At 43.7% G+C, this 27,908-nt stretch overlaps 2 protein-coding genes across 11 annotated transcripts in view; one reads left to right on the forward strand and one right to left on the reverse strand.

The window, feature by feature from the left end:
• Positions 1-1,563: 1,563 nt before the first annotated feature.
• NOL8 (nucleolar protein 8) lies at positions 1,564-21,891 on the reverse strand. Of its 6 annotated transcripts, none has more exons than XR_008451664.1 (18): positions 21,791-21,889; positions 20,811-20,991; positions 20,584-20,646; positions 19,556-19,634; positions 19,094-19,241; positions 18,185-18,255; positions 15,961-17,875; positions 15,566-15,679; positions 14,222-14,341; positions 13,818-13,902; positions 13,014-13,158; positions 11,894-11,977; positions 10,885-11,162; positions 10,216-10,342; positions 9,706-9,776; positions 8,632-8,714; positions 1,918-8,308; positions 1,565-1,709 (listed from the first exon to the last, which is right to left on the reverse strand). XR_008451664.1 is itself a non-coding variant. In XM_054076572.1 (17 exons), the coding sequence occupies exons 2-17, from the start codon at positions 20,947-20,949 to the stop codon at positions 8,255-8,257; spliced, it is 3,573 nt and encodes a 1,190-aa protein (XP_053932547.1). In that variant the 5' UTR covers positions 20,950-20,991; positions 21,791-21,891; the 3' UTR covers positions 1,564-8,254. The 6 variants fall into 6 exon arrangements, 4 of the variants coding, with proteins under 4 accessions (XP_053932547.1, XP_053932548.1, XP_053932544.1 ...); XR_008451665.1 differs by having other exon boundaries at positions 1,576-1,974; positions 5,856-8,308; XM_054076572.1 differs by having other exon boundaries at positions 1,564-8,308; positions 13,014-13,155; positions 21,791-21,891.
• CENPP (centromere protein P) overlaps positions 21,881-27,908 on the forward strand; it is a 103,228-nt gene continuing 97,200 nt past the window's right edge. Inside the window, exons 1-6 of one of the 5 annotated variants that reach the window (XM_054076588.1) lie at positions 21,893-21,974; positions 23,056-23,126; positions 24,275-24,429; positions 25,232-25,389; positions 25,742-25,830; positions 26,609-26,697. In XM_054076588.1, coding sequence (XP_053932563.1) covers positions 24,293-24,429; positions 25,232-25,389; positions 25,742-25,830; positions 26,609-26,697 — 473 coding nt within the window. In that variant the 5' untranslated portion in view covers positions 21,893-21,974; positions 23,056-23,126; positions 24,275-24,292. Of the gene's footprint in view, positions 21,975-22,151; positions 22,227-22,715; positions 22,735-23,055; positions 23,127-24,274; positions 24,430-25,231; positions 25,390-25,741; positions 25,831-26,608; positions 26,698-27,908 lie in introns of those variants that run through there. The other 4 variants (XM_054076586.1, XM_054076590.1, XM_054076589.1 and 1 more) reach the window with 4 other exon arrangements.

Below are 27,908 nucleotides of genomic sequence, written 5' to 3' on the forward strand. Positions count from 1 at the left end.
CGCGGTGCCGCGGGACCCGCCGGGCGGCGCCTCCCCCGCCGCCCCGGAGCGCGCCGAGCCCCGGCGGGGCGGCGGGCAGGCGCGGACACCGGGACCCGCGGCCCCGCGGCCCGGGCATGCGGGCGCCACGCAACACCAACCAGTTCCTGATGCGGGAGAAGTACCGGCTGCTGCACCTGCGCCCCGGCTCGCCGGGCACTGGCAGCGGCGACGGAGCCGAGGCGGGCGCGGCGCGGGCCGAGCCGAGCGGCCCCGAGCCGCCCCGCGAGGACAGCCAGCAGTACTGCCCCTCCGAGGACGATGTCATCCGCAGCGAGCGCTTCATGCAGAGGGACTTCGACGAGTTCTGCAGCAGCATGGCCTGAGCCGCCCTGCGGGGAAATCTTGCTGGACACGGAGCCTTTCCCTGCTCCCTTTGGGGGGAAATCCTGCTGGACACAAAGCTTTTCCCTGCCCACTTTGGGAGCAGAAAAATCCTGCTGCTGCACTGCAGCCTTTCTGCCGCGGGGTGGCGGAAAAGAGAGATTTATTTATTCCTCAGCGGCCCCTTTGCGTTTTTGCCAGATGGGTTGGCTAATTTCATAAATGTGTGTGAACGGGGGATCCCCACACACCTCCTTTGTGAATAAAGCAATCTTTTCTGAAGGCGAGATGGGAGCAGGCGGTGTTTGTTTGGGGATGAGGGGGATGCTTTGTTGGGGGGTGGGAGAGATACTGGGGCACTGGGAGGAGGGCGGACAAGAAGGGACTGGAGGAGCAGAGTAAAGGTTGGTGGCTTCTGGTATGTGTTCAGCCTGCTCATGTCCAAAATCATCGCAGAGAAGTTTCACCCGTTCCTGGCTCTTAGCTCTGTTCCTGCTTCCCTACAGAAAAGTTGTTTATTGCTAGGTGGGAGGGCAACGAGGGATGGGAGTGGGGCACAGGAGGGGAGCAGCAGCATGGAAACAGGCTTGGGAGGGGAGCCCGGCTGCCCACCAGGAGCTGCAACCCCTGCCCATCGCTTCTGCCGTGTGCGGCCATCCCTTGGCAACAAAAGTGGAGGGGCACTTCAGACACGAGCACCCTACTGCATTCCCGTGCTGGATTTTGCCACACAGGGAGCGCTTTCGTGGCTGCCTTGTGTTTCTGGCAGCAGGGCTTTACTCCCGTTTCACCAGCTACAGCAGCGGGAGAGAGATCTGGATAGCGATTTAAAGGGCCTCAACACAGAGAAATGCCAGCGCCTGCCAGCTGAGCTGCGTTCTGCAGAGAGCAGGTTAAGGTTTCCATTTTGTACGTACGACACAGTCAATGTGAAAACTCCCCAAATAGGCCTCAATTCTAGTTGGCAGGAGATTGGCTCAAAACAGTTAAAACACAACAGGTAATGCATTCCTGGAACTTGTTGCCACAGGAGAAGACAGCGGCAAATTGCACCCCCTGGTCTGAAACAGGATTAGACGAATTAGCACCAGCCTGCCCCAAACCAGAGCACCAGCACTCTGTGCCCTACAAACCATTTTCCTCACATTTCCAAAGAAAGCAAGCTACCGAACACGTTAAGACTAACACAGTGTTTATTTTATTTGGAAAGAGCCACAACGTGCATTCACGTGTTAACTCCAGCCAAGAGTCAATTTGTGAAATGCAGAACATGGCTCTGGGCAGTCACAGCCCCTCGGCACCAGAGTCAGCCCTGTGCTGGGAGCCTCGCCCGATGGGAAGACGACCTACAAGAGATGGACAGAGATAAACCTCTCCTATGTGTAAATGAAACCTAAGTTTGTGTCCAGAAAAACTGCAAAGATTTGGTCTTAAGCAAGCTTGTACTTCATCACTGAATCTAGATCTGTAGTAACTTGTTAAATTAATGATCTGAACATATGTTTGGGTTTTTTCCTGTCTTGCTGTTCAAACAGGCACAACAAAAACTCTTACTTGAAACTTGGCCGTCATTCTGGAGCGCTGCTGGTAAACTCGCATCACAATACAGATCTGCGTGAACACAAGCAAAGCGAAAAGCAGGAGCATGAATTAATAGAACAGTACAGGAAAATCATTACAGGTCACACAGAGCTGACAGAGTCCCAGAGAGCCCTCGCAGCTGGAAAGCGAGGCCTGTGTTCTCAGAGCTAGACAGTGACCAGGCATGAACAGCCCACTCCTGCTGAAGCCGTAGCTGTAGGTAACAGCACCCAGCCCTCGCCCTCCCTACCGACTTCTTGCAGCACCCACCGCTGCCAGATCAGCCTGCAGTGAGCGCCCTGGACAAGAGCATCAGGCACCACTTCAGCCTGTTCTCAGTCATGGGAGAAGGAGGAAAAGAAAGGTGACAGAAAGGAGATTCCTCTTTTCTCCTCCAGATCGGGACAGAGCCGAAATGGGGATGTGTTTGGCCACACACCCAGCAAAGCTGACTCCAGCGCTTACAGTGAGGAATCCTCCAGGACTGCCCTTCATCTCCACGCTCTCATAGTCCCTTTCTCACTGCACACTCGCAGTTACCCCCGTCTCAGCGAGCCCCCGTTTCCTGCCCAGCACGAGAGAGAACCTGTTTCTGATACACGCAGCAACAATTCTAGAACAAGTACTAATTGGAAAATGCCCTTTTTGTACCTATTCCACCAAAAAGTGTCTCATTCGGTCCAGGACGGCTTTTAAGCAGATAGCGGAGCTGCAGCTTGCCTAGGTGACAATAATGAGACCAGACAGCTTAAAATCTTGATATTGTTTCTTCTTCATAGCCAAGCTGGCACCCCACTGAGATCCTTCCCCGTTTGCCTCCCCTTAGGGTCTTGTCCGAGGTGCAGCTCATCACAAATAATAACATTAATGAGATTTCTATTGGAACTGTTTGGACACCACTATTCGCCTAATTATTCCTCTCCTAATTAATGCTACTGGCAGTTGCAAATCTTCAGTTACATAAATACTCTCCTGTGTTTGCTCAATTAAGTGGAAAGTGGAAACCCAATATGTTAACATTAGGATAAAACCAGCTGTGTAATGTCCATGCGATACAGAAAATACTGAAGCTCACTAAAGCAAAAGCCTATCAGAGCTCTACTGTTCCTTCCCCAGCTGGTCTGTAGTCCGGGAGGTCACAAATAATCATACAGAAGTTTATTTGTTGATAAATTTCAGTGCTAACTAATATAGGTGCTTTAGATGTTGTTTCATTACAAGCTATTTTTATTACATCTCTTCTACAACATAAAATCTGTTGTCTTGAAGATTTTTGGTTTTAAACTTTTTGTTTTTAAAAAAGTTTTAAACTTTCTGTTTTTAAAAAAGGGTGGTTTTTTAAAAGGGACTTTTTTAAAAAAAGTACAAAGTTTTTTTTAAGAAGTACCTTTATCCCCAGTGAGGGACACGGACTCGCCCAGACTCAGCCAGGCAGATCTTGCAGGAGGGGGACTTGCTCAGGCTTGTTGGTGCCGAGCGGCGCTCGAGAGCCAGGCAACTCGGACTAGCTCAAATGAGGCTGTGTAAGCAAACGCGCCTTCGTTAGCCTCCAAAAACCAGAACGCATTTATCTTGGTGCTTTGATGTGCTTTTTTTCCCCTTGTAAACTCCTGACATATTTGTTGTGAATCAACAGGCTGAGCAGCCCAACAGCTCGGCTCTGTTCACTGCCTAACATCGCCTTCACTCTCCGAGGTTGTCATTAGTCAAAGATAAATGAGACGATTCCATCCAATAGTGGCTTTTCCCACTGCCACAGCTGTAACCCGATTTAAAAAAAAAAAAAAAAGTATTTGCCAAGTATTTGCCACAAATTTGTCAAAATTTAGAATGAAACAGTGACTGTGCCATATAATCTTGTTTCTTATGCTTTGCTCTCTCTGCTCCTCTTAACAGTTCGAAATGCGTATCATGCATACTAAGAATCCAGTATATTCCCAGTCAAATGGTAGGATATGGCAGCATCCAGGCACCCACAATTATCCGCATTGAGACATAAATGGATCACAATTTACCAGTCAGTCTGCTTGGCACAGGTGAGCGCCAACACTAGAAAATGAATTTAAATTCTGTGATACGTTATATCGCATTATTTAGTGTCACAAGCAAAGCTGAGCTGGCACAAATAGCCCTGGAGTACCTGAGGCGGAACTCAGATAAGATCTTGCACCCTGGTTGCCTGATAGGAGTGATTGTATTTGTGAGAACTACAGTGTACTGCATCATGAGGGCAAAACCTCTAGAATCCAGTGAGAAGACTGCAGGGACTCCCCGAAGCTGGCATTAAGCACTTGTGTTTCCGCAGCCACACCACGGTGTGAGTTCCGCGGGGCACAGGCGAGAGCTCCGGGGCTGCTTTGCTGCAGCCTTGTGATCAGAACAGATGTTGGAGAACTGCAGACGGTGCTAACGAGACACGTTCCCTCTCTCCTAAGCCCTCTGAATTCGGGCGTTTTGCTTGGCCAGGCTGCACCGCCGGCACTGCAGAGCCGTTACAGAGAGGCAGAGAAACAAATCGCAGAACCTTTTCCTGACAGACAGGAGTCATAGTTAAACGATTAAACAAAAACTGCTCAGTTTAACGAAGTTCTATTGCACAGACTCAAGCGAAACCTTCGGGACATCCCCTTACGGCTACAGCAGAGGACGGGGCGAGGGCAGAGCACATTAAAACCACGCACAGAGGACGCGCTGCAGAGCTCCCACTCCATGCGGCAGCTTGGCCATTGCCTGCCGGGGCTGTTGCTACTCAAACCCGGCTCCTACCACACCGAACAGGCCCCGGTGCTGCTACAGCAGGCAAACACGGCAGCGGGGCAAGAATTCCATACCCAGCGACTCAAGCGAAGAGGAGGAGAAGCAAGTTTGCCTGGGAACATACAGCTCCATGCAATGAAGCTGGGGATTGGCAGCACACCTCGGTCTATAGATGTTTTGTGCAAAGGCATGCAAACTTCTGTGACAGCAGCTCTCGTTTCCAAAGCAACAGAGCATAGTTCAACTCCTGCTGCTGTATTGTCTGATAAAAATCTTTTACAGCCATGATCATTGTAAGAAGGAACACAGAGAGACCAATGCAATTTGAAAATGTACTAAACTAAAGGCAGTAAGTATAATAAATCAAACTCCTTCCTAAATGAAACAAGCCACAGGTTTACAATTTAAATCGCCTTAAAGCTTTTGTTGTTTTTTTTCCATTAAAAACAGTTTTCCCATTTTGTGTGATGTGTGTATTAAAACTGGCACTGGCAAGGGTCTAAAAAAATCTCACCTGTCCCAGCATTAACTCTTTTTATTGGAAATCAAGGGCATGCCCTAGCCCAGGGAAAAGTGAAGCAAAAACACTTGCTGCCCAAGATACAAAATGGAAAAGTCAATGTGCTCCCTCTTCAGCTCCTGTTCTGATGCAAGGCAAGGTTGAATTTGGAACAAAACCCAGAAACTCAATAAAACGAACAAATTCAGCATTCTGAAAACTAATACATTTAAGCAAGCTCCGTGCAGGCCAGAGGATTTAGTGGTATACATGGAGCACAAAAAGGTGACTAAAGTGAACGACCCCAAGCCCCTAAGAAAGTTTTCCACAGGTAACTAAAAAGCCCAAGACCGCCATTCTCCTGGCCAAATAGACCAAATCCAAACCTGTTCACATGTGAAAATTTAATAAGAATGATTCTTCAGCTTTGCTCAGCAACATCTGAAGTAAAATGCACAAACACAATGCCTGTGAGACGACTGCAGCCGCCTGTTTCAGTGCAAGCTGCAGCCCTGGCCTGGAGCAGGCTGTTCCCCACCACGGTACGGGAGGTGCGTGTGGTTTATTTGCTGTTCTTTAAGGTCCTGCTCCACTCAAGTGTTTCAGCACTTACCTGCCTTGAATGAAAATAAGTGAGAAATTTATAGGGAGTTACCACTTCTCAGTCGAGGCATGGAAACTGGTGGTGCAACGTGAACTGAGTTCCTTAAACCACTTCTGGCGTCAGCATTCACTGCCTTGTCTTGCATTGCACACAGGGTAAGAACAGGCACAAGCTCCCTGCCACCTCTTCTGCCAAGCATCTCTTCTTTTCAATACAATAACACCATCAGAAGCAGACAGATAGTGCTTCTGTCCTTTCCAAGGCACAGTACATTCCTAGGGCTTGGACACAGTGCAACAGCCCTGCCCTGGAAGCACAGCGATCACTTCCCCAGTTGTGCCCAAAATGCTGCGCTGCTCACATCATGTTTCAAAGGTGCTTCATGCGCAAAGTTGTCTGGAGAAGGGAAGCTGAGTGCACGCACAGAGAAGAGCGACATGAGGTGGAGGATGAGAGGAACACAGCCAGCGAACACATAATGGACAGCAGGCTTTTGCTGCTGGAAGCAACCAGTCTCTCCTTTTTCTTCCCTGTTTTGTCACCATCCCTCACATTCTGTCCCTACACACCAGGGTCTGAAGCACACGGTGCATGGAACAGCAAGTGGGGAGGGCGGGGGGCACCTGGCTCTGTAGCATCGGTGCCACTGCTGCCCACAGCTAGAGAGAACATCCCACACATCCGACCTGAAACCCCACCAGGGAAACCACAGGACTGGAAGGGAAGGAAAGGTATGTCAAAAGACAAAAGGGTTGAAAGGGAAGACTGAACGAAGATACTGGACAATTATTGAATTTTCACTTAAACTCTGGTTTACCTGAGATTAACCCAGGGATTCTCAGTGGAGGAGATCTGCACAAGCCCTTCAGCTTCCTTCATCTCCCGCTGTCAGTGCCCCCAGCCACCCTCTGCTACCAGCCACCTTCCCGGCCCGACTCCCGTGCTCAGGGTCTCCTTCTCACTGGGCACCCTGAGATTTCCCACGGCCTTCCGACACCAGGGCCCGGCCCAGCTCCGTTAGCCGGGTGCCAGCAGAGGGGAACGGTGTTGGGGATTGAGCGCTGCAGTGCAGAGCCAGGCTCCTCAGGCGGCTCCGGCCCAGCTCCGTTGCTCGGCAGCACCTGGGAGCTCAGGTGGCAGTTGCCCCAAAGAGCGCTGCCCACACGTGCCGCGTCCGACCCCATGGCTGCCCCACCACAGCAGCCAAGAACAGGACAAAGTGCTTCCCTCAAGTTCTCTGGGGCCCTCTACACCTCCTTCCCTTCCTCACTGCCTCTTGGCTGGCAGAAAAGCCCATCAGCTTCACTGGGTTCTCCACTCTCCCCAGAGAGAGCAGCTGCTCCCTGCTTTGTTGAACCAACTTTCACGCTGCATTCAGGCCCATCAGGAAGGCACTCACACATGCAGCATTAGACTGTCATTTGTCTGGAGAGCACAGGGATGTTCAAACCTGCACAGCCACGCCACAGGATTCCCTCTGTCAGCCTTCCAGCTCTCCGCAACTTGAGCTGTTCAGCAGTCACTCAAGACACTAAATCCTTTCTCCTTCCTGCACTGGAAAGGTGCCCGCTGGTCCCCAGCTGGAGAGAAATCCTTTCGCAGGATGGATGTTCCTCAGCCCTCAGTCACCCTCCTGTCGAGCGCCTGTGATGTTTTTGCTCTAAAGGGTTTGGCGGGACTCAAGCCCTCAGTAACAGGCACCGCTTGGACTCTGCTGAGCTCCAAGGAGTAACTTCCTCACCCAGTATTTGCAGTCTCTGTTTGGGATTTCTTGGCTGACCATGAGAGGAGGAAGCTGTCTGCTGCTCCAGCAGAGACCGTGCTGGGGAACAGGACCCGGAAGGTGGGATGGGGAACGCCCTGTGGCTGCTGCACCAACACGATCGATCTTCAGAAGCTGTCCTGTCACAAACAGACCTAACAGCAAACTGAGCTTTTAAAGGAAAGGAGCTTTGCCACTCTGCCACTATTCTCACCAACCCAGACGATGAGGACACAGGGAACTGGTTGCAGCCTTGTCCAGAGTGAAACAGAGCTGAAGTGTGTCCGAAGTCACTGGGACTGGGGCACATGATTTTAGGACTGAGCTGTGAGGGCTGTGCTGGGTAGGCGGGCACAGCCCACACTCATTCTGGGCTCCTGGTACCGGGTACAGCAGCGCCCTTTGAGCCTGGCCTGGGCTCACCGGTGCCTTCTGCTCAGACACGGTGCTGGGATGCACAGCTCAGAGACCCAAACGTCACAAGTGGCCAAGCATCTTTCTCCTCAACTCCTTAGTGTTGCAGGGAAGTGCTGCCTCCAGGAGAAAAAGCAGCAGGACCGCAAAGCTGTCTCTATTTCGAAACAAGTTTAACAGTCTTTTCCAGTATTATTCCCTATTGAGTCTTTGAAACACTAGACTTTTGAAAGTAACATTTTTCTGTAACTTCTGCTGACCAGCAAGATAAAATTTATTGTTTTGCTTTCACTTTCCTTCTTGCATCCTTATGCTTCTTCCGGCATTCCTGAAAATATTGAAATTTTAACATAACATTAGGAGAAGTTTCTAAATCTACCTGTTCGTCTCAAACATGTTTTTACACATGGTAAATAACCGGTCCCGCACAATACAGGAATTCAGAAGTTCACCTGACTGGACATCACAACATCATGTTACATGCAATTCTATATTAACAATTTTTAGCTCCCTAGTAATTATAAACTTGCAAGCCTTTTACAAGGTCCTGAATCCATTTTTAATGCAAAAAAAAGAGATAAACAGCCACGTTCCCCCTCCTCATGCTGAGCTCTCTGCCTCTTGCTCAGTAACAGCTGTCAGAATACTCACCTCAAGCAATAATCTACGTCTGTCTTCCCAGTCATCTTTTTCTTCACTGAAGTCTAGTGATCTACAAAATAGCTTGGGGCCCTCTACAAAAAACAGAAACCAAATTAAGATGGTTAAGCACTTCTGAATATGCTGTTGTTTGTAAATCCTATGAGCAACATAGCAATCAAGTCAGAAGGCATGTCCTTCCTATTCCTCTCTTGCCCGCACAGCACGATTGGCTCCAAGAGAAATGTTAGGCAGTACACTAAAAAAGTGAAAGGCAGCAGCAGTTTTCCTTAATTTGCTAAAACATCCACTGCAGTGAAACACAGCATCTGTTTCATTAAAAGCTCTGCACCATTATCACGTCTCCCAAGAAAATGTATGCTGGCTAGGGATTCCGAGCTCAGTTTTAACCAGCGCTGTAGATCGGATAGGTCGGAGGATTATGGCGCAGTTACTGTATGAACACAGTGACTTTTACACACGCATTTAACAATAGGAGCTCTAAAAGGTCTCAGGAAAGAAATGTTATTTAAAGCTGTCCTGATTGTATAAAATACCAAAAGCAATTGCTTTGGCGCCCTGTGGGTTTCCCTTTGGCTGGTTGGTTTTGTTGTTTTGTTTGGTTTTAACTATGAAATTATAACCACATGAATAAACCTCACGTTATTTAGGATCAAGAACCACGTGGTCTTATGTGGCTGATAAGAACAGAGAATATTCCTAACAATAACACCAGAAACACAGAAAAAGTTGAAGATCGTATGTGTGTCTAAAAGGATCAAGAATGTTGAGATAACTTTTCAGGCGGTTTGTTTTGCTAAGCCCTAGGAGACCAGCCACATATCAGGTAATTATTGGAAAAAACAAAGCAGTCTAGCCTTCAGCATTTATTTTACCAGGACGTTCTCATGGTATACACTACCACAACTTATACCACAAGTAATGATGGAAATTTGCAGTTTTGTTTTCCTAACTTAAACCTCTCATCCGTGTTTCAACTACAAAATACAAAAGAACAAGCAGTGTTTTTTCTTATTGAATTTCAGTAGGGGGTTAAAAAAAGGGGCTGAGCAAGTTTTGTTATACCTCTTAGTCGTTCATCATCTTTGGAGAAGAAGAAAAATCTTGTACTTTCTGTCTGTGGTAATGGGAAAGGCCTAGGCAAACAGAAAGGAATTTTAGCATCATAAAAGTTACTGTCTAGTCCCATTAAAGCAAGTTAAAGCTGTGATGCTTCACAGAAGCAGCATGCACTGAAGAACATTACCGCACACTAACCAAACATAACCTTCTATAAAAATGCATCTTAAGAAAACTCAATATATATTTGACTTTTGGCCAAACCCACTACCCAGGATAAGTTCTCAGGTACTGAACTGGAAACTCAGCTTTTATATTCAACTTCAGATCAAGAGTGGTATAGTATCTTTGAATATTATTTCCTGTGCAGAGAGGAATGTCTTCCCAAAATGACTTCCGTGACTCAGAGATGTGGAAGGAAGATGCTGGTTTCTCATCACCTGAGTGCTGCTATTAATATTCTCATAGTATCAAACTACTAGAGCCAAGTTGTCAACAAATACTAATGTAACTTGCATTTCTTTGTCCCTTTCACTTTCAGATTCCTCCGGTTCATCATCGCCGTCAGAACTGCTGTCTTGGAAGCGTGGATCTTCTTGCCATGTGACTTTTACAGGTTTTATTGTTTCAATTACATAAGGCTCTGCAATAACATCACAATTTAAAGAAAAATCAGATTAGACCTTTACTTGCCAGTAAAAAATTCTGCTTCAGCAAGAACTTAAAGTGGAAAAGACAGATTTTAGAAGGACAGAAATCTCCCCTCCCAGGTTTTTGTCACCTTCTATAATCATCACAGCAAAGGGAAAAGAGCTTCCTTCTGAAGCTTGTTGTTAGGGTCCAGGGTTTTATCAAGTCACTTCAACCTTGCAATCCTTATCAAACAACTTGTGTGTAATCATGCCTGTTCATATTTTTAGCTTGCAGAAGTTGGAATAAAAGCTCTCTTTCACTGAGAACTGTCTTCACAGGTTCCTTCGCAGAGAAACTCTTAAGGCCTTAGTTTATTCTTTCTCTGTGCTTAAGCCATGCCACTTTCATGTATTCCTGCCTGCAGCACACGCAGCCAGTTGCCAGAAGCCCAGTTCACGTGTGGACTCTGCATTTCTATATGCTGTTACTGTACAGCACCCAAGGTAATGCTACTCACTAGAAACCGTGCTACTACGTATGTTCTGCTGTTACCTTTTTTTACGTCTGAATTCTCCATGTCTCCAAAAAAGGAAAATGTGAAAGTACTGGAATCCTGAGCTTCATCACTGCCAGCGCTGGCTCCCAAACGGTCCGGTGGGGCAGAATCCCCTGCATCGTCTTTGTCCCAGGGTACCTCTTCCCTTTTTGCTGCTTTGCTCTTTGAAGAGCCAAACAACTCTTTTAAATCCACAACAATATCATAATATGTTTCTTTCGACACTTCAGGCAGTTTCTCACTCTCCTCCCTCTTCTTCTTCCTTTTAGCTTTACTGAAATGAGATTAAAGGAGAGAAACACAGCACAAAGATTTTTAAAAAGAAAGGTTCCCTCAGAGGTAACCTTGCAATTAATGATGTCTTCCTGAGCTTGCCTAACCATTAACGAGTGGTTTGGTTCTAAGGTTTGGTGGTGGGGGTGGTGGTTTTGTTTATTTTTCTTCTTTTTTAGCAATTCCAGGTTCAGGCATTAGGATATGTCCTACTGCCAGGAACAGGTTTATAGGGCAGCATGACTGTCCTTTTGATTTAGGTTTATGACTCATTTCTCTTCATCTCCTGCAACTTAACCACCCTTTGAGGGAAAGCAGTGGAGAAACATCCGAACTTTGATTCTAAAGGTAGCACCAAGTCTGCTTCATAATTAACCACATCTTGACTTTTTACTTCCTACACAATAGCCTCTAAACTAAGATATTTAGAATAGAGTTCTTTTCTAGGAAAAGAAGCGTTAAGAGCTAATACTTTTTTCTCACAGATTTGCAAATCTTGAAGTCCATGACTTGAAGCCTGAAGGTGAGAAGGGAAGGGAGAAAGTGTCACACAGATGACAGATGGACTAGAAAGAAAATATATCACATGGTAGTTTTAGTGGTCACAATTCCTTGACTTTAGCTATAACAGGAAAAACAGCAGCCTGCATAGTTTCAAACTCAGTTTTCTGCTATAGCCATTTTTCCATGGGGAGAAATATCACAATTTTAGTTACCAAGCTGTAATATTACCTTTCTTTTTCTGTAGCGCTTGGTTTCCTTTCAAAAACTGCATGGTCCTGTCTTGTGGGATCATAGCGGAGGGCATTAATATCTCTATAAAAACAGAAAGGAAAAGAAAACCCATGAGACATGGCAAATGCTCAACTGAAAACTACCCTGCACCTTTACAGTCAGAGTCTAATTCACATTGACTTCCTTGCCAAAAAAGCTCCAAACCAATCCAAAACCTAACTGGCATTTACAAAGTACCTGCTAGTCAGCGTCTGGGTCGGGAAAAGTTAAAAACAGAAGTGGCTTTAATAAATTGTGATATTTCACATATAGCAGACCTTGTGTTGCATGTACTGTACAGCAAGTCTAAGTTTATAGCTGCACCTGTTTATATTTTGAAGAGCTACAGCAATACAGCTATCTATATCCATATACCTGTCTGTATCTATTTCTTCTCATACCAATCATTGCATAAATTCAGGTAGTCCACAGGAAAAAAAATCCCAAGAAAAGCAAACAAACAAAACCCCACTATGTCCACCTTTCAAAACGTAAACATTTTGGGGACTTTCAGCTACAGCAGTTTAAGGTTTAGACTGACTCCAGTCCTGCTGTAGCCACGCCCACGCTGCCTTACGGCAATGCAAGACTGTGATCACTTATTTCCCCTCCTGTCCCTAAATTAATCCTCATGGCACAGATCAACTGCTTTTAAAGTTACATACAATATCATTAACTGGGTATCAGAGAACATTGCCATCTGCAGAATTCTCCTACGATGACATTCTTTGTTAGGCCAACTTAACTTTGTCTCCACAGAGAACAAAAATGTATCTTACACAGGCATGAACTTATTAGAATATTAATTTTCATAACCAACTATCCCAACCATTCAAAATCTGCTAAACCAAATTCCAGCAGGTATCCAGTAATTTTTTTCCCTAAACAACGGTAATTATCAGTTGTATAATCTCTTGGAAGACTCAAGTCAGGAAAATGCACTAAAGACTGACTGGGAATGCATGCAGCAGAAGGAAACACTTTTCTCAGTCAGCCAGGCAGAAATTTTAGTTGTAAAATACTGGCTGAAATTAAGCCTTCCTAAAATTCCTTCTTTTCCAATACAGATGATTCATACTTGAATTTCTTAGCGCTTGTGGCTGTTTTAGTTGCCTTTGGGTGTTCCAGGTCAATATTCAAGAGGCTGCCCAGTATTTGCAGGTTTTTCTTTTTCTCTGCAGCAAGCTCTTCATCCTCATCTGTCTTCAAGACGTTTGTCTCTGCTAACAGAAAAATAAATACATTATTTTTCCCTGTGACCTGGCCTGTAACATCCGGTATATAACATCACTGTAGTGAAGAACTGCTCTCTCATATCGACCCATCACTTCCTTTATTTTATTGCTAATTAGAGCCTTCATTCCTTGCACTGCAGAAAAACTTCGATTAGAAGCATCGTGGGCACCTATTTCATGTGAGAACCAGATCAGTTACTTAACCTGCTCCCTGCTTATATCACAGATCTGTGCACCTGCCCTGCGCTGCCAGATGCCGTACAGAGCACACTGAAGCAGTGAAAGTAATAGCAGAACCAGGAAAAAATTTAAGTTTCAGAACCAAATTCTGAATCTTGAAAACTACATTAACAATTTTGGTTGGGGGAGGAGGGAGAATATTTAAAAGTTTTTTTATTACAAAATATCTTCAAATGTCCATTTACCAACCGAGTGCATCTCAACCAGCTGTCACACAGCTTTGCAACACACTTTTCAGCATACACAGCTACCAGCACAAGCTATGTACAGCCATGACAGAGTTGGGTTATTTATTAAAGGAATCGCCCAAGAAGCAGAAGTAGCCCGTAAATTGCTTGAGGCATCCAAAATGACAGCTCCACGATACAGCTGCATCATCCTCAACCAAGAGGCATGAGCAGATTTACCTTCTTCTTCACTGTCACTTTCAAGGAATCGAGCATCCATGCGAAACCTTTCATCCGTGCCAAACCTTGATTGCAATTGCAAGAGCTAAAGAAAATGAAATAGATACTATTAAGTGCTGGAGAAGAAAATCACCAACATTCAGTAGCTTTTTTTCACTACAATTACGACAACATGCTAATAACCTTCAGCTCCTGATGCTCCTTCTTTCCAGAAATTCCTTTATATTCACAGATGACAAAACCAGAGAAATTCCTCCCACTTCCTGACAGACATTATCTCCACCAAGGCTACCACTTCCCCTGTTTAAGAGGATTCTTTTGCAAGTCTGTCAAAATCCTGTTCAATAAGGATGCAAACCTGACATGTTCTTCTGAAGTGGCACTATGGACACGAGCTCACTCACTTTTTCACCAGCTTTTCCTTCAAACTGGGGCTTAATTTGGAATCTCTCATCGTCTGTATCATCTTGCTCGTCCTCGCTGCTTTCAAACAGTCTTCCTGAAGCTTTAGGAGCAGATTCACCCTTTGTTAAACAAAAAGAAAATAGAAAAAAAGCTGCCGTGTACGTAAGTTTGAGAAAAGAAATCAGTACAACTTTGTTCATGTGCTTTCCAGTTTATCTTAAAAAGAGGATTTCTAGAATAGCAAGCTTACTTGTTGATCCCAGAGCTTCAAATCTTATGTCATGTATGCCCTGTACTCAGTTCTGGTTTACAACTACTGCACTTCAGCACAGGCAAAATATCCAAGTGAAGAGTAATTCAGGTTTTAAAATATGAGAGAGTTAGGTATAAAACCCCAACTTTCTGATTATGTCAAGAGAGAGCAATCTAAAAATACATCAGATTATACCCCTTCTGAACAAGCCTTACTTCTGGGATAAACTCCAGGACAGTTTAAGTAAGCTGACAAATATCAACAGTTAAAAAAGGTGGGAACTCCATGATTTCAGGACAATTATCCATAGGATTAGAGGCTCTCTTAAAAAAAGAGCAGTAAAAAAACCGGGCAGGGATTATTTTTAAACATATATCTCTTACCATGTATTTAAAAGTGCTAAATGTGAGGAAAAGTGAAAAAAGAAAGTTTTAAGTGAATAGTAAGAATGGTCCTAATCTTACTACGCTTATGAAGAAAAAAATCCAACAAATGCAAAACCCGTGGTTGAAAGCTCTGGCAGAGAGGCAACTAAAATATATGATGATACAAGTAGTACTATTTCAGGGAAAGTATCACAGCAAAACCTGGAGGAGTCTGCTAATAAGACCTTGGTTAGGTAAGGCTCAAAGAAGTCCCCCACAACTCTGGACCCTAATATCCCCTTGAAGACAAGACACTGCATTAACACAGCCTCTGTCCACTGTTGGAAACAGCAGAGCCCTTCTACACTTCTCAAGCCAAATCTCTTCCTTTTCCTTCACTAAAAGCAGCAAAATTTCAAAACAAATTATAAGCCCTGTAACTTAAAACATTCTTTTTCTTTTAATCAAAATTAGAATATCTTTTATACAAATCCCAATCTCCTTACAAATTCTCCAAGCTCTCCAGCTTTAGCAGATACATGGTTCAGGTCTTTGAAACCTGTCTCACATCAGCAAAAAATAAAAGAATTATTCATATTAATTCAAATCTTACCTACTTTTTTCAGTCACTTCACTATGAAAAACACTGTTCTGAATAAAACGCATAGTCATATTGATACAGAATTACCTTACAGAATGCTGGATTTCTCCCCAGTAACACTTACTTCATGCACATTTCCCAAACTCGCGTCTTCCTTCAACACCTCATCTACTTCAGCCTCACTTTCCACATCCGAATTGAAGATGATGTGTTTATGCTTCGCTGCCAGCTGGCAATCCTATGGAAGAGCAAAACTGTCAAGCTGAACATCTCAAACACTCGCTACAGTCATACATAAATATCTAAAAGATATTTCCATGACACGAGAGGAGGAACCTACTATTCCTCTGGCAATTCTGGAGACATTCCAGGAGCGAGGTATGCATCATTTCATATACTCAAAAGAAAACTGGTCACATAATAATAAATTCCCGAATATTACTTTAAAATACCTTAAATCCCAGTTATTCATTTCCCTTTTTCTTTCACCGCATGCCATTCAGACAGGAGTGTAATTACCAGATTGGAAAGAGCTCCTTGAATGAGCTTCTTCTGCAGTTCTCTCTCTTTCTGTCTCTCTTCCAGAGCTGCCAGCCTCCTCTGGTTATCCTGCAGCTGCTTCTGGTGTGGATCAGGTTCCTTTGAATCAGTAGCACGAAGACAAGGTTTTTTATTTTCCCGAAGGCTTGTCTTCCTATCCTCACATTGATTAGTGTCACATTCAGGTTCTTCATCGCTTACATCCCTCTTCAATTTTTTGGAGAGCAGTTTGGAGCTTTTCAGTTGTCGTTTAACCGGTTTCTGTGACAACACACCATCACTGGCCTCACCTTCCCACTGATCAGCACCTCCACACTCTGAATTTTGGTCTTCCTGCAAAGAACTCGCACTTTTGCTCTCTTCTTGTAACCGTGGCTGGGAAACAGGCCAGTCGCCCTCATCCACTAGGGAGGCAGCATCTGACAGTTCCCTCTGCTCCTCACAGCACAGATTTTGTCTCTTTCTATCGCTGACTTGAAGTGAACACAACGGATGGTTCTTAGGCTGCCTCTTAGCTGGCTCCTCCTCAAACTGAGAAACACAAGCTTCAAGCCCTACAGTTCCTACAGGCCTCTCCTTTGCACCAGTGCTGTCCTTGGGTAACTCTATCTCACACAGGGACCCCATTCCTCTGAAGGGCTGATATTTCAGATGAAAGTTGTTTTGTCCCTTGGAGCTTTCTTCAGCCCCATTCTCCTCCCCTGCTAAAATTTCAGCAACCACATCTTCAGGACAGATACTTTTTTTTTTAACTTCAGGACAAAATTTAGAAAGTTTTGGTTTATTTACAACATTACCCTTTGGATTCTCTTCAACACTGCAATGACTGGAACCCTGGGTACCGTCTGATTCTTCCACTGGTGCCTTTGTGTTTTCAGCAGCCAATGCTTTTAAGTCATCTAATGTGAGGTCCAAACGGTAACAGTTTCGCATCATGGATTCATAATCAGAACTGATTTCAGAGTCTCCTTCCTCAGGCTCCGAGCAACAGCTTTCACTATCACTTGCATTTGTTGTACCGTTAACTGCTGCATTCCGCAAGGAAGCGGTTTTGGACCTTTTTGGTTTCCCTTTTCTTTCAGTGCATTCTTCTTTTAAAGAGTGAGTTTTTAGTGAGGAGTCAGCTACCAAATTACGTTTCTTGTTAGTTAGCATTCCTTTATTTTCCACCTTCCTCTGTTTAGAATCTTCCAAAATGGGTTTCCTGCTACTGAGACCTGGAGTTCTATTTTCAGCAATAATTTCATCTGTATCTGCCGAATCATAACCATTACCACATTCCATAGTCTCTTTCTCTCTACAACTTCCTTTGGCAGCTTCTTTCATGGCATCTGGATTGCTTAAGGACCAGTAGCTGTTGTATTTTAATTCAAAATCATCCCCAACAATTTCCAAGTGGTCACTTTCACTCTCAGCATTTCCAGCTTTCTGTATTTCCATCTCTTTCTTTACCATTGCTCTGATTTCCTCTTCAGAATCAATGTTGCTATCAGAAACACTGCTACTATTTTGAGCTGTAACTCCAGAAACATTGCTTTTACCTGATAATAAGCCTCCCCCCTCCCTCTCAATTTTACTATCGAGATTGCTTGATAGAGGCGATGTAGACTTCTCAATGGATTTTGATCTCTTATCTAGGTGCAGTGAGCTGGCGTTTTCAGAATGCGACTGGCACTCAAAAGAGCAAACTGCTCCATTCAGAGCTTCACTGCGCAGCTGCCTCAGTTTTTTAGGTGGCTTCTTAGTTACGGGGAATTCTCCTCGGCGCTTCTTGTTCAGGCTGTCATCTCTCTCTTCCAAGTGCCAGGTAAGCTCAGATATAGGGACTACACGCGTCGAGTCTGGCTCCAGCTTCCTAAGGTTATGGCAATACTTTGACGGGTCGTATTTCACAATGTTATTCTGAGTTAAGGAACTAGAACTAGATGACTCTTTCAGCAAGCAGACTTCCAGGTTGCTATAAACAAGCCAAATTCCACAGGAAATGACAACGGAGTCCTTTTTAATGTTATGACCATAAGTTTTTTAAGTAACTGACTTGCAGTCTAAAAAAAATTATTCAAATCACACAAACTTACTGCCAGATCCACTAAGGGGTTCAGTAAATCGGGTATGACACAGTAGTCGATATAAGACCATTAAATAAATGTTTCTGCATGTGATGAAGGGAACTGTGCCCGCGCCCAACCAATAGACAAAGGATATCTTATTTTTTCGTTGACTCCTAAGGTGCAGGACAGGCAAGACTCTGCCGAATTTACCAACAACCCAGTTCTAAAAGAACAGAAAAATAATCAGTGTTAAGCAAAAAAGGAATGGAAGTAACCCTGGGATAAAATAAGATGGATATTCCTCAATAACAGAAACACTCATAAAGAACCATCTGTAATTAATTCTTTTCCTGTGCACTCTTTAAGTGAGATCCACTGTCTGATGTAACTTAGCCAGACTCCTTCTCAAAAAAAAGAAAACAAACCAACCAACAAAAAACCCAAATGCTTATAACCTGCAGATGAAGAGTGAAAATAAAGAACTGTATTTCTTTACAAATACGATTTCTAATACAAGGCTTCTGGTTCACAAATTAACAGTGGTAACCATACAGACAGGATCACTGTTATTTTGCGCTTTTCCCTTTTCCTACTAAAGAACTAATAGTCTTCCCCCGATCATCCTCCAAAAGGATTCTGTGCTTAGCAAATAATATTGAAAACTTTGTAGTAAATACATCTTTTGTTGCCTAAGTTTGCACGTTCAGTGATTTATTCTAAGCCTTATTTTTGTAAGCACACAGACTAATTCCCAACAACCCAGACATCAAAAACATATATGCTGTACAAAAATAAGACATCCTCTTTATACACTTTCAAGGGTAATGCCAAGATATTCCCAGTGCAAATGAGTAAGAAAGCCCCCACCAATTCAACACAAAAGGACAGTACGATCAAGATTACTTCCTTTAGATTAATTTTCACAAGTTGGACAATCATGCTTTAATAATTCACTTTATGTAAAGCACAGAGACTGAAATAAATTCAGATGCGATAATAAGCTTCTGCCGGATTCTGTTTTTTGCTTTGTTTTAATTTTCTGTACGACCACCCCACCATACCTTATGGTCTGGCACCTCTGTACCTGGTACTGCTTTCATGTGGAAGTCTACGACTCCAGCCTTCTCCAGCGATTGTAACAGATGTGCTTTGTCATTTCTCTGTGGTTTTTCTTTCCGCAGCTTTGCTTCCTCCCTCTCCAAGGCCAGCCTGTACCAAAAAGTACATCAGGCCTGTAATGCGTGCTAATTTATAGCTGGCAGTGACCCTCTCCCACAGAACAGTAACCATTCACTGCTCAAGGAATTAACCTATCTGCTGCCTTTAAGGGAATAACAATGCAAAATGTTGTGGAATCTAAGCAACAACAGCCATTAGTGACATATACCAACGTCAATAAAACCGGAAAGAGTAAGGCAGAAGAAAAGCGCAAGGCAGAAGAAAAGTGCAGCCATCGTCTTATCAAATAAGCAACAAAAGGGTAACTTTAGCAACAACACACATTTTTAAAAATTGATTTTTACCTGTGCAAAAAGCTCTCTTTGGCCAACTCAATTTGCAGTGTCCCTCCTTTCCATTTTGTTTTATTTAAAGCTGACATGCCTGTAAAACAAGGAGATGGAAAATGACTACTCTCTACATCAAAAAAACACACCTTAACTGTAACTGCGCCTCCTTCTCTGCCAGTCTGAACTTCCTTTACCATGACCTTACATTCTAGTCTTCATCTGATTTAAGTTTGTGTAGGAAAGGTCTAACAGCCCAATCTTACAGAAGAAGGGCTACATAAAAATCAAAAAAAGTCTTGACTTCAAGAAGAGTCGTTCAAGTCTGCAGAGTTTGGTTCAAACACAAACCTGAAAATTCAGTTTGTGTATGACTGCCAGAAGCTCTTCTCTACTGAGCTTCTCCTGTACCCTGACAAACAGAAACAGGGAGTACTGGAAAGCAAAGGGAAAGCTGTTGGACCTAGACCTTGAGGAAATTAAGTATCAAAGGCTGGGTCAGCTTTTAGTTGCTCTCCAACAGCTTTCCTGTTGCCAAAGGCAGCATTCCCTAGACCAACGCACATACTGCCACTCCCTTTTCTTCACGTGCAGGTATCCTCACCTGCTGTTTTGCTGCTCCACATCGCACAAGTGGTTTTATAGCCCTGCCAATAGTTTTGTAACCCAACTATTATGGGATCTGTACAACTGCTTTAACAGAAGGGTGCTATATGTAAACTCTCCTTCTGGGTTTCCTCTCACATCCTAATGTTTTATGGACCTGGTGAAAGCACCTGAAGCACGTCTCCTAAACCTTTTCATAAACAGATTAGGACAAAATCATAATCACCTACTTCAACCACAAGGAATCATGTTAGTCTGCTTACATCTACTTACACCACGAAAAAATGCAGCTTAAAGAAAATGGAATGAATACAACAACAGGATAAAATAGGGTCATACCTTGACCGCATCCTTATTTTACAACATTACATTCGTTATCAATAACGTAACTTGGCTCAAAAACATAAGTTACTTTAAAAAAACTAACAACATGTACTTACACTTCTTAAGATCCACATCAGAAATTCTGACACTGATGTAAGCAAAAGTCTTCATCGGATTCCCTGATCAATGACAAACATGCAGTTAATTTCACATAATTTCAGAGTTTCCTTCAAAACTGAAAATTAAATTATTTTCTGAAAATCAAGTGCCTGAAGCAAAAATTCCATTTCACACAAAATCCTTAAAAATGGTTCATTTTTAAAGGATGATGCAAAACTGTTACCTTGATCATCTTGTCTGGTAATGATCTCTGCATCCAAAACATGCCCAAACTTGCCAAATCTTTCCTGCAGTTCAGCCTTAGAAACTGTATGGCCAAGCCCTCCGACGTATAAACGCTTTGAAACTTGTTCCTTCTCCATGTTAAAAGTCAAGCTGTCGCACTGTTAATGCGCACTGAATTTCTGTAAGAAGACAATAACAATTCACTAACATTCATAATGTAGGGATTAACGCAACCACAGCATGGAACAAACCGTTCCCTCCCTCCGAGCAGAGCCCTCCTTTGCGCTGCTATGGGGAACCAGGGCTTCGGGGCTGGGTTTGCTTCTAAGCCTCGCAGCGCCGGCCCAGGCACGTGACAGCTCGTGGAAGCGGCTCCTCGGAACACAACCTGCCCAGGGATCGTCTGAGCGGGGCCGCCCCCAGCCCCGCTCCCAGGAGAGGCGGAAAGGAACCCCTACCTCGAGAGGGCCTCAGACCCACCACTCCCCGCCCCGGCGGGACCCTGCAGCTCGCCCTCAGCGACTCCGTGGAATAACTGAGGCTGGAAAAGCCCTCTCGGCTCACGCAGTGCAACCGTCAGCCCAGTCCCACCGCGCCCGCTCACCGAGTCCCCAAGTGCCACGGCCACACGGTTTGTGAACCCCTCCAGGGAGGGAGACTCCACCTCTGCCCTGGGCAGCCTCTGCCAGGGCGTCACCACTCTTCAAGTAAAGAATTTTTTCCTAACATCCAATCTGAACCTCCCCAGAGCAACTCGAGGCCATTTCCTCTCGTCCTGTCACTTGTTCCCTGGGAGAAGAGCCCAGTGCCCACCTGGTTCCAGCCTCCTTTCCAGGAGCTGCGGAGAGGGATGAGGTCTCCCCTCAGCCTCCTCCAGGCCCTCAGCTCCCAGCGCCACCCGCGACCCACTACTGCCTCGTGCGCTCCCCTCGCGCAGCGCCCTTTCTCTTCCCCCCCAAGACCCTTCCTAGCACTCACTCGGGAAGAAGGTTCCGCCTCCCGGGGCTGCAGCATGCCGATTGTTCTGTGTCTCTCCGGTTCCTGTTTCCAGCCGGTCGAGTGTGATGAGAGCGCAAGGGTTGGGTCTTTGGCGGCGGCGCTTTTGGGCGAGACCAACTCTGAAGACAAGCAGGGAGGGGTCCCACCTGACATGGACAAAACAGTAAGGAAGCGGCTGACAGAATAATAAGAAGAGAACAGCTGATAAAATAACTCTTGTGGCGCCTGTCCCAAACCGCGCCCTCGCAGCCGTCCTTCAGGCGGCTCAGTTGTCCGCTGGTGGTGGTGGCGGGTGCCCCCTAGTGTCGCTGCGCGGTGGTAGCGGCCGTGCTCGCTGGTGGGCGGTTCGGGCGCGCGGTTCGAACCGCGGCGCGGGAGCCCCGGAGCCCTCTCGGCGCCCCCCGTCTGCGGGCACGTACGTGGGACGGGACCTCGGCCCGCGGGGGCGCTAAACGGGACGGGGAGCCCTGTGCCAGGCTGCTCGGAGCCCCTGGTCCAGCGGGAGGTGTCCCTGCGCACGGAGGGGTGGGGCTGGGTGGGCTCGGAGGGCGCTTCCCACCGGCCCCTTCTACGATTCTGTGAAATATGCGCTTGTGCGCTAAGCCTGAGGAGAAACAAGGGCTCGTTTGTTGCTAAAGCGATGGGGGTTTTAACTATACTTATCCACAGGTATTTTTTTCCCGCAGATAACGCTCTCTGAAGTCGTGACCCACTCGACTTTGCGGCCCAGTAGCATCACTCATCAAAACAGCGCTGAGCTGTGTTCTGGTGCCGTTTTCAAACCAGCAGCTGTTAGGAGAGGGACAAGGGTGTAGCTCTGGCTATTGTAACGTTTTTCTTTTCCCCTGCGTGCTCTTTATTACGGCCAGAGCTTCCTTCAATGTACCCACTTAAAAGAAACCCCTGACAGGATGCATTGGAAGGTACAGGGCTGGTGTTTCTGTCCCCACTGTTCTTTGCACTGTGTACATTTCAGAGGCAGGTCCCGCCTGGGTACAAACTCGGCGATTCTTTAACTGCCTGGGCTTGCTTTGTTCACTAAAGTTCTTAATGCAAAACACGGTTTGAGTGTTGTTTTCTTGTATGCATTATTTGGATGCTGTTTCTTACAAAATTAACCAACAAAATCTTATTTCCCCCCCATCTCTTTTTATTGAGCCCTGTTAGTATGGATCTTGTAAATACAGTAGGGGCTGTTCAAAACCATACATTAAACTAGACTGTTTTATCCCCCTGTTTGACAGTAATAATATATTGGGATTGAGCTGCGTGATGTTCTCCACAGCCCTGTAAATGCATCATATCTAGGCTGAAGGTCAGGGGTTTTTTTTTTCTTTAAATTGATGTTTCTTCTTTAATTATTTTTGTTTCTTTGTATCTCTTTGCTGCTGTTTATTTGCAAGGCAGATTATGTTGGTAGGCGCAGCTGTGCTTCATTTCATTGGATGGGGGTTAAGTCAATTGGTCAAAGCTGCATTCAGTTTCTGTGTCTGATTAGGTTTGCTTTTTAGCTGCAGAGCAGCTTGTTGTTCTGTTACAGCAAACTTAAAACAGCTGAGTACACTTCTGGATGAAATTATGACTAATTAAAAAGATTCTTATACAAAGTCTTTGACCATATTTGATTCCTGATTTAAATGCTATATCTGGAGGCTATGCAGTGATCTCTGTCTTAAAATCCGTTATATAATTATATTTGGACTCAATTAAGTCTTTTTGGAAGCTAGTGTGATAAATATACATTTTTTTCCCCAAATTCTTATCTGTTTTGGAGGAAACTACTTTTTTTTTCCCTTCTCTTCCTTCTTTTTTTTGTGTGAAGTTAGATCTTTGTTCTTAGTCACATACTTTCTGATATCTAGTAGAATTCTGTAATCATTGGAAGTGGAATCTTTCTTGTTCATGATGCTCTTAGCAGAGCGAGTAAACATGTGACCATGTTTCTTGGGAATTAGGGGAAAAGCTGCTTTTCTGCTCTTGTAACGTCTACTTGCAGATCAGTGTCTTTCCAAGTGGGCTTTCTAGGGTTTAAGTAGCAATTGCGTTGCTGACCAAGTGCTGTAGGATTTAGAGCAGAGCTTTACTGCAAACCTAACTCTGTTTTTAGGTTGGTGACAGAATTCTTGTCAAATGTTGTTGCCAGAGATTAGGATTTAGATGTTAGTATTATCTTCCGTAGCAGACTGAAGTGTTTGAAGGTAGAATTCTTTATGGGGCTATAAATTATTCCTGTCATCAAAGCTATATGCATAGTTAAAAATTGTACGTACCAATTCTTCAGTTTCTAAACATCTTAAAACATAATGCAATTGTTTTATTTTAAGTAGAGGGGTAGGAGAAACAATTGTCTAACTTTATACTGGCATTTCTTAAATTGACTCCATGGATAAAAATAATTTATTTTTAAATGGATTTATTTTATTTTTTTCAACCTAAGAAATGTACTTACTTTGTTTTGTGTAGTAACATTGATTCTGAGAAATGGACGACAGCACTCTTCAAGCTTATGAAGATGAAATCCAGTCACTGGAAGAAGAAATTAAACTATTGGCTGAAAAGTATGAAGATAGCCAACAGGAATCCATCTTTTTTTCTGATGAGGAGATATTGATGGCAATGTACGTCTTTTTCGCATGTAGGATTCATAGTGTTTCTTTGTCAAAATTGTTTAGGATAGGCTTTTGCCTCTATCGTAGGACTCCCCTTATGTTGTTTTTACAGTGCTGATCTTATTTAGGATGTGGGCTACACACAGGGCGATCTCTTTGTACTGCCTTCTGTTGGTAGCTTGTGTTTGGGGGTGTTGGTTGTTGGTTCTTTGTTTTAAAGACAGTCATAGTGGTCAAAGGATGGTAGCAGGTATGTCCCAGCGGAGGCCCTGCAAAGGCTGTAATTTCCACTGTGCACTGTGAAACAGCTCGGTGTGTGTTTACTTAAAAAAAAAAAAAGAAGAGGAAAAAGAGGAGAAGATGGGGTGTGGAGACATGTACAGGTGTGACTAGGAATATACTAAAGCAGTGCTATGTAGGGCTCTTCCTATCCATTATTTAATTAATATTTTACAGTAAACGTAAGCTCTGTAGATGAAAAAGGTAATTTAGATGAATAAAGGCATCACAAATCATTTTTGTTGTATGTTCCTCCAAACGGATACTTGCTTCTTTAGACTTACGATAAAGGCTGTGTATACCTGGCAGTGAACTTGAAGTGTTTGTGGAAGGTAGAATGATTTACTGTTCCTACTAGTATGATCTAACTGAAATTTGACTCATTGAAAACTCATCTTGGTCTGAAAATCATCAGATCTCATTACAAATGGCATTTATTTGATAGTGATGCTGTGCTGCTGTGACAAAACGTTTTCTTGTGAGTCTGGCTCTTTTGCCCTTTTCATTTACTGTTTTTCTTCTTCAATCGTAGGAAATCATCGCAAGGAAACTTTGAGGGACAATCTGAAGGACGTGAATCTCTGTCAGACCTGAAAGCTCAGCTTGAAAGTCTGGAAATGGATCTCTCATTTTTAATGAAATTTACTGGTATTCAGTTCACAAGTCATTCCAAGAACACAGTGGAAAGAAGTAAGCGTTTCTGTGCCCTTTGCTGGCACTGTACTGAGTGTACTGTTCAGTTCATTACATTTGCAAATGAGTGTTTTAACTTTACTTTCAGTGTCAGCAGAGGCACAGTTATTCTGAGACACAATAGAGTTTTCTTTAATGATAAAATAGTTTCTGAGTAAATATAGTATTTTGTGTAGTGGTAAAGTGAAAGACCACCATGAAGATAGTTGTGGGGGGTTTCTCAACTTATTTACCTTGACTTCATTATTTATGTGACAAGTGGTATCACTTTAAATATGACTAATGGAACAAATGCAATGATTGTCAAATAGAATGATAATAAAGTATTTTTTAAAATATTTTATAACAGCAACAAACAGAACAGTGCAGAAGCACAGATTATCAGGGCATTGCTACTCCCTGTCTTTTCAATTGGAATTCCAGCTTCTTGAAGTGCAGGTAAGGATCAATGTGTTTTTAAAAACAACCCAAGAAGGCAAACTAGTGTCAATATTCCCTTCTCCATCTGAAACCTTTAACGGGAATTTTGTCATTTTGATTGCCTGGATCTCCTTAATCTAAGCCTCAGTGGGTTGCTTTTACTTTATATCAGATTGCCCCTACTTTTGAATTCCATGTATGTCCAGACAAATTGGTTCTGAAGGTCAGGTTCAACATTCAGTCATGAAATTCTCATCTGTGGTCCTAGTGATATCATTTTACTGTTTCCTTGTATAAAATTGCATGTAGCTTTGAGCACTGAAATAGCCTGCATTAATCGTGCAGCTTGGTTAGATTCATGTTTATTCCTCACCTGTATGATCCTGAAGCACAATGCCCTTTTCTAGTGTCAGTAGATCTCAGATGAGTAACTGGATGTTATGTTTGTTTAAAACTGCATCGGTGCTGCTTAAATCTATTACACCACTAGATTGCAGCACTTGCCTACTTAATGCCGAAAACTTGTACTACTTTAGTGCCAATAAAATGCACTATTTACAGTGATATGTAGAAAACCAAGTACTTAAAAAAAAAAAACCCACTTCAGTTGTAAAAAATAGAATTTGTAGTTATTTTTTGCCTTTTTTTAAAATGCATATATGCTGTAGTTCAAAAATGCTGTTTTAAGTACTTAGCAGTATTGGCATATCTTTGTCTACTCTTTATGCAAATGGATACATTTTTTTCCTTGCTAGAGAAACTTCTAAAACATTGTATTGTTACTTGTCCAATCTAGAACAAAGAGAATGTGTCTGCGGTGGTTACTGATCTTGGCATTATCTTGGAATCTGGAGAAGATTCAGATGTGAGCAAGTTTGTATCAAGGTAGGTGGGGACTTCTATTTCATGAAAGTTACTGTATGGATATCTGATACAAAATGCAGTTCTGAGTTCTCTTGTACCTTGCTGGCAGTTGTTTGTTTGGTAATGTTCTGTTAGCCCAATGTAAGCACTTCCAGTCCCTTGTCTGTATCTTTCTTGAGGGAAGATGAAATGTGCATAATTTTTAGGGCCTGAAAGGACCGTTAGGAATTCATGTTAAACAGAAGCAGGTTTTGGATTATAAAGTGGCTTAGGTATTTGAAATAGATTGGTACCAAGAAAGATATAACAAGGTAATCTCAGCTACTGCATCTTAGTTTGTGATTGACACGTTAACTGTTACTCAGATGTATGTGTGAGCTGCAGATGTACAATGTGGGCAAGGCGTGGATAGAGTGTACATCCAGAACCCCTCTCCTTGCCTCTTCCTAATTCTCTACTCACCATTCCATTTCTCTTCTTTACATCAGGATTTCTTTCACTGATATTTTAAAAATCATTACCATTTAAATAAAAAAAAACCTCATATCATTTAAAAACCTGGGAGACTGTTTTTGTTCAAGACTTCAGAAAAAACTTCACACTAAAACTGAAGCATAGGGCTGACTGCTACCTTTTGGTTATTTTCTGGAGGATGTCAGCTTCTTGTGGTACACAGGATAAGTGATGATCACATTTCTCTGTGATATTCCTCTGCGAAATCTGCTAGAAAACTATTCTGAGAACAAATCTATTATTAATAATTTTTGGGTAGTTGTCTTAATCCTATTATTTGAGTCATTTCTATTGTTTCTTATTATTTTTTGGACAGGGAAGGCAAATGGATGGGTGAAAAGAAGGGTCTGTTGAGTTACCTCAGGCTTCCCTTAGTCTGTACTGAAAGCTGAACTTTTTTAATTGGAGGCTTTGGAATTTCTATATACATCTGCTAAAGCTAATTGTACAACTGAGAGTAGTAGTTGACCGGTCTCAAGAAGTGGGATTTAGAAGAGGAAATTACCCTGGATTTTTTATGAGTCTTTTCTGACAGCAGAAGTGTCTTGGAACTTAAGAGTCATACTGGAGAGGAATGTGTTGAGGTAGTGGCAGACTTTACTTCATCCTGGCTTGAGCACTGCTGTCTTGTCCCTGCCTCTTTGTTGCCCTGGTCGTTTTCCACGTTACACCAGTATTTATAAGTAAACATAAGTTTTCATGAATGAGATAAGCTGAAC

The sequence above is a fragment of the Cuculus canorus genome, chromosome 11, assembly GCF_017976375.1.
Source record: "Cuculus canorus isolate bCucCan1 chromosome 11, bCucCan1.pri, whole genome shotgun sequence".
Classification (NCBI taxonomy): Eukaryota; Metazoa; Chordata; class Aves; order Cuculiformes; family Cuculidae; genus Cuculus; species Cuculus canorus.

Excerpts from the sequence above, each read along its gene's own strand:
- NOL8 (XM_054076569.1), bottom strand. The coding sequence starts at position 20,949 with ATGGAGAAGGAACAAGTTTCAAAGCGTTTATACGTCGGAGGGCTTGGC. Across the intron at positions 19,635-20,583 it reads TGATGTGGATCTTAAGAAGT|GCATGTCAGCTTTAAATAAA; the intron begins GTAAGTACATGT and ends CTTGTTTTACAG. Across the intron at positions 11,163-11,893 it reads AGCGCTACAGAAAAAGAAAG|TAAAGCTAAAAGGAAGAAGA; the intron begins GTAATATTACAG and ends ATCTCATTTCAG.